General features: G+C 26.3%; 1 protein-coding gene across 1 annotated transcript; it reads right to left on the bottom strand.

The window, feature by feature from the left end:
• Positions 1-2,610: 2,610 nt before the first annotated feature.
• On the bottom strand, positions 2,611-17,280 carry LOC129975794 (ribosome biogenesis protein NOP53-like). Its single transcript, XM_056089014.1, has 12 exons — positions 17,086-17,280; positions 16,864-16,928; positions 11,677-11,758; positions 7,498-7,667; positions 7,294-7,367; positions 6,320-6,415; positions 5,473-5,583; positions 5,102-5,263; positions 4,696-4,751; positions 3,038-3,224; positions 2,817-2,893; positions 2,611-2,715 (listed from the first exon to the last, which is right to left on the bottom strand). The coding sequence occupies exons 1-12, from the start codon at positions 17,196-17,198 to the stop codon at positions 2,655-2,657; spliced, it is 1,254 nt and encodes a 417-aa protein (XP_055944989.1). The 5' UTR covers positions 17,199-17,280; the 3' UTR covers positions 2,611-2,654.
• Positions 17,281-18,775: the final 1,495 nt, after the last annotated feature.

The following is an 18,775-nucleotide window of genomic DNA, read 5'->3' as shown; positions in this document are numbered from 1 at the left end:
TTTTTTTTTGTTTATTATTGACTATAATATTTACCAAGCAATACACCCTTTTAAAAATACTTTAACTAATGATGTAAATAAAAACTCTCATTATTTGACTTGGGAAATTTCAAGTTGAATCAATACAATTGCTGTTACAATACCATTATGGGGGGGGGAATTTAAAATCTATAGGTCTATTGTAATGAATGTACAATGAAATAATCCATCAGACTCAATAACAATTCTATTGGGCAACTGCAATAACACTAAGTGCACAGAAGAAAGACTTTGCATGACTATTAACATCTCTCAATCATCTGCTTTTCTCCACTGTCTACTTGCTTGAGATGAATTCAACTGCGGATTCACTTTTGACTCAGTCAAAATTATATGGCTAACTCATTATTGAGTAGACTGAACAACTGCTTGCAACTCTGTCAATTTGCTTTTTATAGTTTCTAAAGCAGGGGACAGAGGCTTCTTGAAGGATCACTAACTTGCATCCTAATGAACCTATCACCAAAGGAGAGCTCATTGATCCGACATAGATTAAAGCTATTTGTAAAACTGTCTTACAGTGGGACTAACTGCACTAGTAAACAACATTACTAATTTGTAACAGTATGTAATTGCCCTCATTACACAACTAATAATTTTTTTTTTCCATAGCTTTTATTGAACTTTTACTTTTGCAAAATTACAATATTTATCTTTTTTAAAAAAATTACCAAACTCATTCTTCAAAAATTCCATCTTGGTATTGAATATCAGCAAATTTATTTTGTTCCTTTATTTCTGTTTTGTAGATATGCAAAGCATTTTCAAATAATGCTGCATAAATAAACAGCAATTGTTTAACATTGATATTTTTTGAAAAATGATTTGATAGTTTATTTTTACATCTTATATTTAATTTAGCTTTATTAACACCCTATTCGGAACATTAAAAGTATTTTAAGACACCACTTAAACTGACATTCTTTCTCCAAATTTCTGCATCACACCAATAAGAGTGATTTGACTTAAACATAACATGTACCAAATCCACATACACAGTGGTTCATTATTGGTATCAAAATTTTACCAGCAGACCTTCAGCTTTACCTTTGTAGTTTTTTACAAATTTTCTAAATATTCAAAAAGTGAATTCTGTTTTTTTTATTTTTTTAAATATAATTTAGCTTCATGAAACTTAAGGATTACCTTTTATTCCAGCACAAAACATCCTTTACATTTTGAAAATTTCTTTTCCATTTATACTTGTTAAATACATTCATGTGTAGGAGTTTTCATGTATTCGGTTTTAATTTTTTTTTCTTTCTAATTTTGTAAATTATGAAAAATGCTTTTACACAATATGGAATGTCTTGTCACATCATAGGCTTTTCAATACATAGAAGACAAGAGATATTGAAAACAAGACTTCACTTAACAGTTTAAGGAAAGGGGCAATATGCCTTTAGAGTTTAATAAACACATGAAAAAATTTACTACTTTTGAAATCTGATTTTTTGTAACTTTTTATAAAAATAACTGGTAAAATACAATTTAAATGCCACAACTTAAAAATCTTTATTAATAAATTATTTCAAAAAGAAAGAAAAGAAACCATTATTTAATACGTTTACCAGCTAAAAATGTGTTATCAGACTAGTTAAAAGCTCACTTGCAGCAGCCACCTAAGGTGGTGAGAAAGGAAATCACTCAGTTCAGACAGTGTTCTCATGTAAGCAAGGCCAAGAGATATTCTTCTGTATTAGAGATTTCCTCTATTATTTATTATTGCTCACATTTAATTTCTGTTATGCTAGGGTGTAATCTAATATTGCAATTTTATAATGCTTTGATAATTTAATTAATATTAATCAAATTATAATTTAATATCTTTGTTGAGTTTCACTAACTGTTTAGGAAAACTACAGTTCATTTTATGCAGCTAGACACAGACTACAATAAAAGTTAGATTTTATAAATAATAAAATATTAATCTTTGCAGCTCAAATTATTCAGCCTTTTACATTTAAGACATATTTACTAAAATCATATCAGAACTTCAATGCAATAGTTTCTGCTTTTAATACTGCCTTAATCTTGTACCTTTCTATTTCTATACCATTTTCTAATTTTGCAGTACTTGTAATTAAAAATAAATTTCAAGATCAAACATTCTATTAATTTTTAATAAAATATGTTAATTTATTGATCTGCAAATAAGTAAGTTCATTTAATATGACATATTCCATTCACACTTTGTTTTAAAACATAAGGTTTGACAACTAATAGTAAATTTTGTGCTATTTTGGGAATTTTCTTACGCATACAATTTTTATTGAAACAATTTTTAATAACAAAAACTACAACTAATCTTTAATTTTTATTTTTTGCAATAGCAATTATTTATTGGCTAATTTAAATACTTTTTAAACTAAAAAAATGTAAGAAATTTCTTTTCTTTTGCTGTAAATATTAACAATTACAGATGGAAATTCAGTGCTGAAATCCAATTTTGTGCTTCATAGAAACTATTAACACTGAAATACCTCTTTTCATTTGTTCATCTGTCATATCAAAGGTATTTACGGGAAAGAAAATCATTCATACCATTGCAAGACTTAAGATAAAAATAAATGCAGGAATTTAAATACAAATTTATTTCATGGAAATTTACACAACTATTTAAAATCCCTATGACTTCTCTTAACTTGGACCTTAAGTTTGTACCTTCTTTGGAACCTAGAAAAGGAAAAATATTTCATTAATAATCCAAAGTAACAATAATAGTTTTAAATGGGGGGAGCAGAAAAGGGAGGAAACTAGAAATATGCTACACTTACTTTTGTCTAATTCTGGGTTCAATCAGATTTCTTCTCTGTAAACTTTTATATCTGTCCTCAAGTAGATTCCCTTCCGGCTGTAATAATAAAAATAAAACAAAAAATTAGTTTGAACCATTTTAGAATTGCTGTAATATGATGGCATCATGCATGGACTAATTTTTTAAATTAATATTAATAATAATAATGTAACTGTATTTACATTACAGAAATCTACTTACTTTTAAGGTTCTGAGAGAATCCCCTAGTTCTTCAGAAAGATTCACTTCCAAATCGGGATTTTCATATTTATATTTGCTAAGAGTTCTTGGTTTGAACATTTTCTCTGCTCGTCTCTGTAGATTTCTTTCTACTTTCTTCTGAGTTTCTTTAGCCTCTTTCTTTATTTCACTTTTTAAACTTTTTATTCTGTGAGGAAAGGAAAGAAATAGGATTTGAAATTGCAATTGCTAAAATTTCAATAGCAGAAAAAAAAAAAAGGAAAAAGGGGGGCGGGGCTTGTTGAAGAGAGTCAGAATGAGTTATTTCATAATTCAAGAGATGTCATCAGTTACAGACTTTTTTTAATGTTAAACATACCATAAAATTAAAAAAAAATAATTATCAATTAATTCAGATTTAAAATGAATTTTAAAGATTTTTTATTCCTTATAATAGAAATCCTTTTGAATAACATATAATCTGCCACCACTCAAAAAAGTTTTGTGAATATCGATGTTTTTCTTTTTTTTTTAAAACTCGTACAATATCAAGAATTTTATTGAATACTTGAGTCATTTTTAAAATCACACACGGGAAAACTTGGGGGAAAAAAAAGTTGTATAAATATGTCAAATCATTAAAATCTGTTTCTTTTCAAAATAACTGAATGCATATTAAAGTTATGAAAACCAAGGATTACTTACTTATCATCCACAAGAATTATACAGAACTCTTATTATATTTAGAAATAATTCAATATTATATAGTTTTAGAAGTTTTTATGGTTCTTTCTCTTATGAAACTGATATTTGATTTCTCACGACTTTACCAACTTTATAGAAAGAATCAGAAAAACCAACTTTATACGATATATGAAAAGTGACTTGCAAATTAACTGTTAAAACAACTATACTTTTAAGCTGGTTCAAAAAAGGATAAAGCTGACATAAAAGTTGAATTTGCATTTAAGTGATATAATAAATTTCCCTTTTTCCTATCAATCAAGTACATCTCAATTTACAAGATTGCTATGATAAAGGACTATTTTAGGATGAAGTTAAAAGTTATTAAAAAACTCTCCAAGAACTATTCTTACTTATGCAAGGTGGTGGTGATGAATTCCACATTATATATATATATAAAATATACAAAGATTGCAGTAATAAAGCAAAATAATAAATACGTAAAATAAGTAATACAAAAAGGAAATGTGATTGGTAATCTAGAAAAATGGCAATAAAAGATATTACTCTGCAGAGAAGGATTACAGAAAAGCAAAAATCCATAAACTATATCTCTAGGAAAAAAGATATTATTAAAGATTGGGATATTTGTACACTTCTGAGATATAAGATAATCATATAAATACAAGCTCATGAAACCATCAAACAATTAAAATTCAGAATAGATACTGTTTCATTCATGACTCTGATTAAAAGGTTGTACTTTATCACATTTATATTTTTTCTACACTATTTTCAATCAAAGAAGTTACAAAAAGTATACACTAAACACAAAAATTCTATCCATACGCATATAAATGCATAAAAGTGAGAAATATAGTATATACCCTCTATTGTACATACTATAAATAAAAAAAACAAAAAAATTGCATTTTATTTTGAAACTTTATAATGTTACATAAAGTTGAAAGACATTATAAAAAACAACAACATACCTATAAACCTCACTGAGTCTTTTTTTCTGTAACCTCTCCAATTTTCTAAGCCTTTCCTGTAAAATGATAAGGTATTAATATGTATAAGTGCTAATAAATAAATGAAGAATTTAACATGGCTTCTAAATAAAGTTTATCTGAGCCTTGTTGCTAACATTTCCGAATAAAAATACAATCAATTTTCTTTATTCAAAATCCATCTAATTTTGACACTTATTTAAACAGAAAGTAATATATGAAGTATGATTTAATTAATCTCAATGAAATTAATCTAAATATTAATGCATTAACACAAATAGAATGAATATTATTTAAGATTTCGATTTCTGTAACAATGAGCAGGTAAAAATTAATTTTAAGACAACAGATTCTTAAAAATTTTCTATTCTTTGATCAAAAAATCTACCTTTTCCTTCATTTCTTTCTTTCTTCGTCTTTTAGCTTTTGGCAGACGATTTTCATGCGATACAGGTGGATTATATGATAGTAAGGCAGTTTCCGTCTGATTGTCTTCTTCCGGGTCTGCTTCTTCAAATAATCCTTGTGACATCTCTTGTAAGATGGATTCCTAGTCATTAAAATAATATTAATATTTTGCATTTGAAAGCATTCATTTAAAAAGAAATTTAATCATGTTTAAAAGTTTTGCAAAATAAAAGTTTTGTATTTGTACTTATACATTCAAATATCAAAATTATCTGAATTCTCCACTAAATATTATTGCAACATAATTGAACAGACATTTTCTCTTTTCTAAGTATGCATTCATTCACTTACTTGAGTAGGAGCTTCTGCTTTAGATGGGAACATATCAGTAAGAACTCTTTTTAAATGCATTTCTTCCTTCTGTTTTGATTCTTCAACTTTTACAGCTTCTCTAAGAAGATCCTAAAATATTAATTTGTTCATTCGTTAGAAACAAAATTAAAAAAAAAAATGGAGAAATTATTTTGTTTTATATCAAAAATAAAATTTTAAAATATTTCATTCAGAGAAAACAAACAGACAAGCAGAATTAATTACAAAACCAAACACAAGAAGCCTATAAATCTTCCCAAAATTTTTTGTAAAGTATTTCAGTAAAATGAACATTTCAGGCAAATAAAATTAAATACTGTTACATAACTAGAAATATTCAAATAATTTCTGTCTTAAAAAGGACTTAAAATATTCTTTATTAATAAATTTAAAAAAATTATATTTCATAAGTAGATAATCAAACATGCCTCTAACTTCGTCAACTCTCTTATGAGAGCAAAAGTTATTAAGCATAGAATATACCTAATAATTTTGATTTTTTAAAATAAGTTTCAAACTTATCACATGCATCACTTTAGTATTAAATTTACAATACTCATTTTTTTTAAATTTAAATTTTTAAAATTATATAAATGTTATAGTTAAAATAATTATGGCTTTTTTAAAAACATACTGGCACAATGAAAATAAACACATTAATCAATAACTTAAAAGCTAAATTTTCATATACATTCATACTATCATTAAGATTCTCTTTAAAAAGCTAGTTTCAAAAATTAAAATAGGAAGAAAAGCAAAAGTTGCATAGCAACTAAAAAAAAATAAAAATACATATAGTTAATTATCTGAAAAGAAATAAGGTTACCTGATGATCGAAGAAATCAGGATTGTAAGATGTTCCGGAATGTGGAACTTCAACTGCAGGTAAAAGAGATGGCTTTTGGTATCTATGTTCAGGAACCTAATATATATATATACATATATAGCATAATTCTTCAAGAATCATCACTTCAGTAATCATAAAATTTTAAAGTTATTGAAGATCAGAAACGTCCCTTCCACACATCTAGTTTTGTAGCATGCATTTTAAACAGATTTTATAATAAATTTAAAAAATTAATTTATCATAAAATGCAACCAAAATTTTTTGGGGAAAAAAAAGGCAATTTTAGAACAATTGTATATAAGAACACAGAATTCTATAAGTACTAATATTTTTCCAAGAAATGTATAATATCCTTTCTTTTAATGAAACATTTTCTATTACAAATAAGATTCTTTTTTGAAAATATTTTTTTTAAAAATGGGGAATTAGGAAATGAGTGGGAATAATATTTGTTTAAAAAATATTATTTAAGAATTAATGAAAAGAATGAATTTCAAGAAAAACACTATCATTTACAAAAGTGAAGATTATATAATACCATATTTGAAAATTTATTTCAGTGAATATATATTAACTTCAATGCTGCATTTTTATTAATATGTCTGCCATATATTTTTGCTTACAGAAAGAATACACACATAATCTAAATCCTTTACAAAGTTAAGGAAACCTCAGTATTTTTTTAGTTTGCAAAATACATGAAATACTGAAAATAGCTTATTGCATTCTCAATCAATTTCTTATGACGCATACATACATTTTCACAAATTTATCAAAATAAAGAGGATATTTAACTATATATAATATAAAATAAAAACTTCTTAGAAAAATAATGCTACTTGCTTTATTGAATTTTGAGTTTTTACTAGCCAAATAATTAACACATGCTTGACTAAATTATTAACAATCAGAACAAGCAACATATTCATTAAAATATATAAGAAACTGCATACTTTTGGAGTCCTCTTGCAAGTATATTCATCACGGAATTTTATCAGGTCTTCAATTTCTGGATCTACAGATTTTCCTGTAAATATAAAACATATCTCAATTAGTGAACATAACATTAGTCATATAAAGTATAAGCCTATGCATATAAAAAGTAAGTGTAAAATTCAATTATTAAACCGGATATCACATATAACATTGCTTCTCACCTTCATCAGCCCACAAATCTCTAATTTCTGCAGCAAATAAATCTCCTTTTTGAACAACTTTCTGAGGAACATCTTTCTTCAGCTGGGGGGCTTTTGCAACTCTTTTGCTCCTTTTCTCAACAGCTCGAGTAAGATTATTTTTAATTTTTTTACTATATGGTTTTTGAGATCTAAACAAAATAAAAGATATATGCTTAACGCATTGTTTGACAGTTCTACAGAAAGTATTTATCTTATATCATCATGCAGAATTTTAATAATTTCTACTTTTATAAAGGATTGATTATTCAATAAACTTTAAATTCTTTAGCAAAACATAGCTAAAAAATGTATGTGTTAATTACAAGTTCCTAGTCATTTTTTTTTCAATAGATGTTATTATAAATAATAATAACATAATGCATTTTAGTTTTTTTAAAAAATATATGTAAGAACAGATGGGAGAAATAGCACTCAATATTATTATTATTCTTTGTTTCAGTGTCCATGCAGGAATATTGGACACATTTCACATTAATGGATATTCCCATGCTTGTTAAGTTCTGTAAGACAATCCATGCAAAGAATCAGCTTTCACACTCTGAGACCTGCATTCAAAGCCACGTTATTTTAAAAACCTTGCACCTGTTAATTTCCTTATGATTATGCATCAGTTCATTACCATTAATTTATTCCTCTAAAAATTTGAATTTAATACAGCAGTAGGAAAAAGGCAAATTCAAGTGTGTGTCAGCCGAACAGAAATTTGCACATAAAAGAATCACAGCCGTGTTTGTAATGAAAGTTTTATAATTTATTTATTATAAAAAGACATAATAAAAGTAACTCAATACAAGTCAGAAAGTAAATCACAATCCAATACCAACATTTAAATTCAGATAAACTATAGATCCGATTTTGATATTTTGCACTCTAATATTTAAAAACAGAAAAACATATGAATAAATACTTTCTGAAAGTATAAATGTACATTACTGCAATTAACAAGGGGGAAAAAGTGAGTAATACATTTAAATTAGAAACAAATTCTGTGATTAGAATACAAAGTTAAAAAAAAAAAAGTAAATTACTGTACTTATATATTAATAAATGTGAATGCATTTAAAATAAAAGCAGAAATGAAAATTCATTTTTGACTTGACAACCAAAGATTTAAAAAAACAAAAAAAACAATTAACACCAGCAAAAACATGCAGAAAAAATAATAAAGACATATTTTGCTTCATAAAAAAACTGAAGTATTTTTATGAAGCAAAGGAACAGAACAATAAAAATTGTATTACAAACTGTATATAAAAATAATTTTGAAAAATTTATTAAAATTACAAAAACCATATGGAGATGAAATTGTCCACCGAGAAGGTAATTTTTTTTAACTTAAAGATGATGTAAAAATAATTTTTGCAATATAATATTTTAAGAGTAAGAAGTGGAAAAATGAATAAGACTCATTTATTTTTTTATTCACTTTTGCATTTTGAAGAACATATATGCCAAATTTCATCAAGATGGTGTAAAAGTTGTGAAATTGCATGAGGAACACAATCATATATTCTCTATGCATGAACTGAACAATTTGAACTGAATTTGAAAGATAAGCAATATGATTTATACTTTTTGAAAACAAAACACTTATGTATTCTAGCGATGCCTTTTTTTAAAGTAATGCATAATTTTTTCAAAAAAGCTTCACATAATTTTATGTAGCTATAATGCAGTGCAGCAATCACATTTCAATCCATCCCTTATAAACAGACAATTTATCAAAATAAAAGAAATCTTATCAATTCTAAGTGAATATATAGGAAATGCATCCTATTCAAACTAATGGATATGGATAACTATGGATTTTTTCATCATGTATGCCAGAATTTCCAGGCAATCTCAAAGGAGTAACTTGAATTTCAGCCCACTGAGACATAAATTAAATTTTCTGGCCCTTATTTATGTATATTCTAAATTTTAGATAGAATATATATATATATATATAAATAAGCAAAAATATAAGCATTATAAAATTAAAACCTATTATTGAAACAATCCAAAATTAAAATTATTTCGGAAACTAAACAAAATTATTTCGAAATCGGAATTAAAAAATTATTTCGGAAACAAACTAAAAAGTAAAAAACAGAAAAAGCACCATTGTATTTAGACAGCGCAAATGCAGCTACTATTAAAACAATAATAAAACAGCTAGTCATGAAATAAAACCATTTATTTGGTTTAATTCTGATTCTGTTTTCCTATTAACTTGGTTTTTATTACTAACTGTCTCTCTCTCTCTCTCTATATATATATACATTTTTGGCAAATTCTCAGCTGCTGCAATTTTAACCAATTATTATATTGAATAAACAAAACAGCTTCTATCAACTCATTTTCATGAGATAAATTGGCATCTTTATTTCCGTTGACAAAACTGTGCATTCACATTTTGTGCTTCTGAGGTTTAATAAAAGTAAGATATCTTTTAATAATAATATAAAAATACCACACATATCTTTTGCATAATTTATGCCATTTACAACCCATCATTTTTCTTATCAGTACTGTCTACAAAGCAATGAACTTTTGAGCGCATACTTTTATGACCAATCACTTTGTTAGGAATTATTTTTGTGTGTCATCCTCTTCTTGCAACACAGATTACCAGAGAACCAAGAAAGGAAAATTGCTGTATCGTAACTAGCAAATTTCCTGCATTTATTTTCGTGTTTAAGCTTTCATCTATTTGTCAGTTTTTTCAATGATCAAAATGACTTCATAAAGATGCAATGTCATATTTATGACATTTCTTCTTGTGACTTACCATATATATTGAACACTTTTTTAAATTTTGCAAACTTCCCAATTAATTATGGACATAGGAAAAAAAAATAAAAAAAAAATGATAACATTCTAATGTACAATTATTGAACTCACCTCAACCAAGGCAGTAAGTAGACAAATTAGGTTTATCAAATGATTTAAGAAAGATATGAATTCAACATTAGCATTTTTTTCTTATATTCTTTACCGAATGACAAGTATATGATAATGTTAGAATCATTATCATATATTTGGCCACAATATTTCATCATATCAGGACCAACAATATAAATCGTGCTTGAAATTCCTTCAGTAGTTTTATTTTTTGTTTCAATGAAATCAATAAAACATTCCACTAATTGCACTTACCGATTTTCAAAATATTAAATATCTAATATCAGACTTGTGTCTTTGTGAGACATCTGGAATGCGGCCGAATGTAGTCGAATAATATTTTAGCCTTTTTTTACATTCTGATAATATGATGGGGAGCTTTAACTTCTTAATTTGTAATAAATTCATTTTGAATTCCTTGTGATATATAAATGAATGAAATTTTATTATTCATTTTAGATATTACAAGATGTTCACAATGTACAGAATCATACTGCGATTCAATATACTAAGTCTAAAAAGCTGCCACAATTAAAGTTGTATCGTTTTCTCTGTGATCACATAAGGTCAAATTTTATGTCACAAGTAATATTATAATATCAACATTTAGAAAGTGTTACTAAATGCTAGAGCGAGAGAGAAGATTACACTGCAAGAAAGGGGCTTCTCCAAATCTGTCAAAAATTAAATAATAAAAAGATTGGGCTAATTTTAATTGGTCCAAATAGTAGATGTGACAAAAGAATGAAAAGAAATGGTAAACTATTGTAATTCAGATTACAAAATACCATTTATTTGAAATTTTTTGATGGACCCAAACAATGGTGCCTAGGGCAGTAGCTACCCCAATGGACAGTATACCAGCCTATAGAATTAAGTTAAAAATTAACTAAAAAATTTTCTAAATAATATAATTATAAAATAAAATAAATTTGGAAGCAATACTAGCTATTTCTTAAGGTACAAAAATACTAATCAATGTATTAATCAATATATTAGCAAATCAATACAATCTACATGAATTTCTTCGAATAATTCATGCACTAAATTAAATTAAATACCATAGAAGCAGATACTACATAAACCATATATTTCACTAATATAAACCTGAGCATTTTATAATAACTATATAATAATAATAAAAAAAAGTCTTAGAAATTGTACACTGTTTAATAATATACGAAATTAGTTTCAAATAATTTAAAATAAGATATGATCCATATGCATGATATAGATTATAAATTCCACACTTACATGTTTATTGGAGGTGGAACTTTTGTATAAGATCCAATATTTGAAAAGCACCTTAATGGTTTCCCAGTCTTTTTAGAGAGAACTAATGAGGAAAAAACATAATAATGTTAATTGAGAAATAAAAGTTATATAAATTTTATATTTTATTTTTCATTTACATATTTTGTTGTAACAATTCTGCAGAGTGAAGTGAATGCATGTGTTGCATTCTTTGGAAATATATTTATTTGGAAATATTTAATTTCAGACCAAGTCAAAATAACAAAAGCACAAGAATTAAACAAAGAACTTTGAGACGTACTGTTTGCTTCAATATTCTGAGACTATCACTTTTCAATGATTCTGTCTCATTAAGGGGCGAGATGTGGAAGAATGAGCAAGTTTCCGGAATTCATCGTTCTTGACCTTATTAAATACTTTCTCGTTCAATTTTTTTTTCATGTGTCATTTCTTACTACAATATTTTATTTTAATTCAAAATTGTGCATTGATTGCCTATATAGCTAACTCAAGTACTGGCTCAAATTTTGCTAATTATTTCCTGTAATATATTTAAAATAATAGTATTTTTAAGTTAAAAAATCATTATTAATAATATTTTTTTAAATATTAAATTATATATTTTAAAATATCAAATAACTTTAAAATAATATTTATAATATTTTTAAGACATTCCATATTTACAACTACCTAATGGTAAAAAAAATTCTTCATTAAACTCTATTATCTACCAATATTAATTTCAAAATACTGTCAAAAAATTTAATAACATATTAAAAAAAAAAGAGACATTACAACATTAAAAAAATCAGTATTATTTTGTAAAAAAGTAAGTTACCAAATTGTAAGAACCAAAATCTTTCATTTACTGTTTACATAATTTAATGTTTATGCCACTTATTGCAAATAAAAATTGTTCCAAATTATTTTATTGTAAATTAGTATCATTTCCGACAATATTGCAAATTATCTGCAATGTTCATGTCTCATAAGTGTGTGAGCAATCCAAATTGTTGCCTGTAATTTACTTTATTGTTAAATGTAAACATCCCCTCTTGTCATTTTTCCTCTCAACCTGAATTTGGCAAATGAAACCCATCCTAATACATGTTCAAAAGCGTGGAAGGTTTCAGAATCCGTTGGCAAACAATAGTCTTTAATACACTATTATAAATAATAGCTCATCTACGGTTGAGAGCATTGTTCAAGGTTTAACAAATTTTACTACATCTCAATAAATGATTTGGTTGCTTAAGATATTACTGTGTTTTTCAATTTTTTACTCGAAATTATTGGATGCATAAATATGCATTAACCCTCGGAGCATCTAATTGTTTTGATCTACCAGTTTTTCAGGTTAGAAAATTTAGGTTTAAAAATGAATGAACCAGAATTTTTTTCATATTAATCGTATCTCAAAACACTTTATCTATGTATATTTAAAAACAACTATTCTACTGTTCAGAGTGTTTAAGATTTGTTCAATGCCTAACTGTTATTTAGAACTCAAGATTACAGAAGAATTTCAATTTCTCAAAAGCATGACTTCTAAAACTTTAAAGCATTTAGGACTACAAAATAAATTTTGAAAGCAAAAAAATAAAAAAATATATATATATATAAAAAGAAGAAATAAAAAAGAATCAAGAAGTCAAATATGTTCAAAATATGTCATATGAAGATAAGTTATCTTTAAACAAATTATGATAGTAAAAATTAAGTATCATCTGAATTACAAAACATTCTTCGGTTTCATTTTATGTTTTCAAGCTCCCTTGCACACCTGTGAAGCTTAGCCCATTTTTTAAAATATCATTTATCCCTCTATGCACTTTTAAAAAGACAACAATAATTGGATATGATATTAAGAATGATCATATTTACAAACCTAGAAAAATGAGTGACACTAATACCTGTAAACCAATAGAATTCTTTATCTCTTTGGTTCTACCAAAAACAATATGTTAGATTTGGACAGACAGAAATAAAACATAAAATATGATAATTTTTTTGAAAGAGTTACTTTCTTTGAATTCACTGGTAGTGTTACAGCCTTGTTGGCGCCTTTTGTAAGGAATGTAGCAAACCTACGCTGACTTGGCTTCAGCGATAAAATTATTGTAACCCTGCTGACATGGGGTCAGTTTGAAAAACAGTTTCGTACTGAGGAGTTCGTTGCGGGGTCGTTGCACCTCGATGAAATAAAAATTTGGCTTTCGAATTGTCGTTTGATTTTTAAAAGAATACAGTCCACTTATTAAAAAATTGAATGAACCAGCTTAACTTATGGTAAATTCGTACCAGGTAGAATATTTATTACCTTTTTTATTACACTGATCGAGTTCTTAATAGAGAACAAATATTCATGTAGAACAAATTAAAACTTAAAGAACCCAGTGGCATTTTAAAATTCTTGCAATATAAAAATCTTCAACTGACATGTTATTATTATTTTTTGTTATTGATGAAAATATAAATATTACAAGGTTGCAACTCAAAACTGGGGAAAAAAATTCTCTGTACATATATTCAAGATTTCAGGAAACGCATGAGCAGCACTCGTGTGTTGGTTATAATGGAAAATAGTTTAAAAGAGCAGGAAAAGCAATGAAAGGAAGCAATAGTTTAATATTATTCAAAATAGCACATTAAAAGAAGGATAGAGGATATATAATACTTCCCATGCTCTCTAACTGTAAGTCACAAAATTAAGGACTCAGTGAAATAAAACAAAACATTTTTGTCATCATGATACAATTCACTTTATAATTACTTAACAAAAAAAAAAAAAAAGCAAAATTAGTTTTATTTATTTATTCACTTTTGCCAATTCAAATATTTGAGCATCTGCATATTTTTTAGCCATCAGTTGCATGGAGCTAATGGATCTAATTAGTAAAAAATAAGGTATGACATTTCTGCATGGCTTAAAATATATTTTTTAACTAATTAACTTTCAGTAAACATTTGAAAACATTTCCCATATATCATTGAATGCATTAAATCCCAAATGTGATGGCAACAAGTTTTAATGTCTATAAAAAATCAGGTTTAAATTATTGTTCTTGAACTAAAAAGATCGAAATCAGCTTATATTCCAACATCAAATCTACAACACCAAATATCAATTATGACTTTTTATAAAATGGCACAAAATTTTTTATGCTTTCCACTTTTGGCATGACTATTAAAGTGACTGTTTTCCCATATTACTTAGGTTTATTATCTTCTTACATAGCGAGCAATGTGCAATAAATAAATGAATTTCGTGGAATTTCTCAAACTCATTCAGCAACATCAAGGTTGATTTCTTTCCATCCATCCAATTTAAATACGGATTTTAAGCAACTCATTGTTTTAAAAAATTCTCTAATCTACTTTGAACAAGCCTACAGTTTCTCAAATAATAAATAAACCATTCAATAAACTCAAGTAAAGGAAAAAGAGCCAAGTGTCTCGCAAATCAAATGATCTCACAGAAAAGGGAGGTGGGAGAGAATAGGACGATTTTCCGCTTTACATGATCGTGAATGGTATTGTTTCATTTTTAAAAGCTATTACTGCAATCTTTAGAGATCAGCAAATTTTAGATGGGAAAAAGTAACAAAAAAAATTACCTTATTTTCCTTATTTTTATGAAAATTTTCAAATTTTTCTGCTTTTTTTGGCAATTTGGTACTAAAAACTTTGAATTTTAAATGATTTGAAGTTTCATAAATACCTTGTTTTAAGTTTTGAGAATATGTCAACAATTTACACGCAGAAATACAAGAAGAAGATGCACAACAACATTCTTTTACAAGATGCTATAAAATTACTTAATGAATTTTGGCTAAAAAATTATTAACATATACTCAGTTGAAATCCAACATATCAAGTACAGTTTTCAATGATAATTTCACTTTCAGGAATAATCTGCATAGTTTCATTAAATTATTATTAAAAATAGAAAAGTAGATCTTTATAGTATGCAAAAATAAAGTAAGATTTTGGTGTAATTCTGATGAATATATTAAGGGAAGAATATTTCACTTTCTGTCTTTTTATTACTTATTTTATATTAAATTAAACAAAGTAGTTTCACCAGAAGAAGATGAAATAAAATTATCAACTATTCAATAACAGAATAGTTGGAAACATTGCACATTACTGGAAGATTTTTTTCTACGTTATTTAAAGTCAGAACACAAGAATAGTAAATTTTGATACTGATTGAATTACAGAATTTTAATGAAATTGGCTGCCAACATGACTATTCTGTACAGGATATTAATTTGAAGTGCCTTTTTTTCCTATAGATAACAATTAAGTGTTAAATATATTCTAAAGTCTTAGCAAATGCCTACCTATTTTAAATATTTAATTTAGATGGAATTTCATATGTGAAAATTATACAAATTTATTTGAAAAATTATTACTGCAATTTTCCTGACTTAATACTTACTATTACTATTTTTATTAAACAAGGAATTAAATATTTTTGGTATATTTATAAAGTTTTGAAGTAAATCAAATTTTAATAGTATTTACATACAAAATTAATTTCCAATTCATACACATTTTGTCAATCACACACATCAAGCATCATTTTTTGTATTTAAGTTACATTTATTCCTACAAAATAAGAAACAAGGGGGAAAAAATACATTGTATCACATAATGAAAAAATGAATTACACGGATCTGAAATGTAACTTTTAAGATTTTTTTAAGTCTGCAACCTGAAGAACAAAATTACTAATTAAATCATAAATGATTATAATTATCTTATTCAATAAAACACCTTTCAAAGTACAAAATCAGCTTCTTTAAAAGGTATTATATGGAACAGAAGATTCTAATTCTTCAAAACCTGATATTATAATGCATATTTCAAAAAAAATTATGGCAGCTTCTGTAAATTTAATGTAAAATCAAACTAGGAAAATAAACCTTTTGAGGAAAATTTTGCTTGTGATCAAAATTTTCTCAATGATACATTGACTCGAGATGAGAATGGCAGCAATTTAATTACGAAATAATTTGTTTACATAAAAAATTTAAACTTGCAGAATTTATTTTCAATTATTCTTTTCCATTTAAGGCAAAAAGAAAAAAAAAATCCTACCAAATGATTCATTGTTTGAAAAATTCTGTCTAAAACAATTTTTTAGAAGGAAAAAAAAAAAAAAAATTGCAAGATTCTTACCGTCATCTTTAGTATCAGTTTGGATAACAAACAATTGATCATCAGTTTTTTCAAAAACAGAACCACTGCAAAGGAAGCAGACTTTTAAATAAATGAATAAACATAACTGAAATAGCTCAATATATAAAACTTTTTTTTCAAACAGTTCCACAAAACATATTATAAGAAAAAAAATTTACATCTGTAACATCCATTGTCGGAAGGAAAAAAATAAATATATACCCAATTCTTTCCTCTAATCTTTTTTCTTCGAGATATTCTTCAACATCTTTTATGTCACAAACTTTATTCCAATTTTTCTTCCTATTTTTGCTTACGCGAACTTTCTTCCCCATTTTATATGTAAATAAACAATAAACAATCTAATTGAGTGTAAGGGTAAAAGGGAAGAAGTGTTGTGAACGAGAAAGATTGAACAACGTGTTTAAACTATGGTTAAAGTTAGACAAAGGAAAAATCTCCGAAATCTTCTTAAATCGATTTATATATATTTGAAATCAATTTTAAAACTATAAAATAAAATTGCAAAACGGCGAAAAATTAATTAATATTTTATGTCGATAGTTTCAGAAGTATATCAAGAAGTGATGTTATTTTACCGGTGTTCAAATCGTGATAAAAAAGGGGAAATGCTTTCTTTGCTTTAATTTCAACTTAATTAAAATTTTATAGCAGTTTATTGAACAAAATAAGTCAGTTTTAGGTTCAAAGCCTTTTTTTTTCAAGGCCCAGATTCTATCAAATATTGTTTTTTTCCCCTTTATTTTTAAAATTAATACTTTACTAAATACTAAATACTCCGTATACTTTTAAAAATACTAAATACTAATTCAACTTTCAATCAAATACTTTTCAATGAACACTCTTGCTAAAAATCATGCACGATGGATGGTAGCATAGCTTTGGTAGTGACGTAATTGCCAAGAATGGCACGATTGACGCCAATATGAAACTAATTTGTAAACACATTTCCGAATCACTCCTTAAAAGACGGAAAAAAGAATGCTATATGGTCGTGTGATAAAAAATGGGTTTTGATCGACATTATTCATGAAAAGCCGGCTATTTGGAATCCACTGAATATTCATTATTAAAGAAAAAATTTTATATGAAGAAATTCGTACAAAAATTATCAGAAGATGAAGAGATATTGACACGCGCGGATTGTCATCAAAACCAAGAAAATTTATTTTCAGAATTAAAAAAAATTATTAATGTTTATGTGAACTGTATTTGGGCAGATTAAATCTTTAATTTTTTTTTTTTAAATAATGGTGGAATTTTTGAATTTCTAAAATATGTAACTAACATCTCCCATACAGTTAAAAAATTATTTAATTCCTACTGTTGTGAAAGTTAATAAGGATCAATTTAGTTTCTTACCGTTGAAATATTGTTCAGTACATTATATAGTACATTTGAGTTAATTGCAGAATATGAATGATTCTGTTATTGTTTAATGTTTTAATTAATAAATAATAATGAAGTTTTTATTTTTAAAATTAATTGCCCATCCAACTCACAAAATCGCTTTTTCAGCATATTTCTGTTTTAAATTTGATATCCACAATTTAATTTATAAAATACCAATACAGATACCTTATGCAATTATTAGATTTTTTTTTTGTACGCAAACCTGTCATTATTACTGAAAAATTAACAAAATTGATATAACAGCAATATATCCCAGAATATAATGTACGGAATGTATGAGCAGGAATCCCACTAACGAAATGAGTACACTACATATATTCACAAAACAGAAAAAGCGAATAAAGAGCGATAAATTAGCCATAAAGTATACTTGTGTTTTAGGTTTACCATATAACAAATCCCCCCGTGACGTCACTACTCACATTTTTCCGTGCGCGTTTGTCCACGAAATTGTAGACGGTATTGCCTGTGCGATAAG

Source organism: Argiope bruennichi, chromosome 7 (genome assembly GCF_947563725.1).
Source record: "Argiope bruennichi chromosome 7, qqArgBrue1.1, whole genome shotgun sequence".
NCBI lineage: Eukaryota > Metazoa > Arthropoda > Arachnida > Araneae > Araneidae > Argiope > Argiope bruennichi.
The sequence above is the reverse complement of the archived record's forward strand: the minus strand, read 5'-3'. Positions and strand labels throughout refer to the sequence as shown.

Coding starts and splice junctions, on each gene's coding strand:
- LOC129975794 (XM_056089014.1), bottom strand. CDS start 17,198: ATGGGGAAGAAAGTTCGCGTAAGCAAAAATAGGAAGAAAAATTGGAAT. Junction 7,368..7,497: donor AGATTTGTGGGCTGATGAAG/GTGAGAAGCAAT, acceptor TTATATTTACAG/GAAAATCTGTAGATCCAGAA. Junction 4,752..5,101: donor AGAAAGAAATGAAGGAAAAG/GTAGATTTTTTG, acceptor ATCATTTTACAG/GAAAGGCTTAGAAAATTGGA.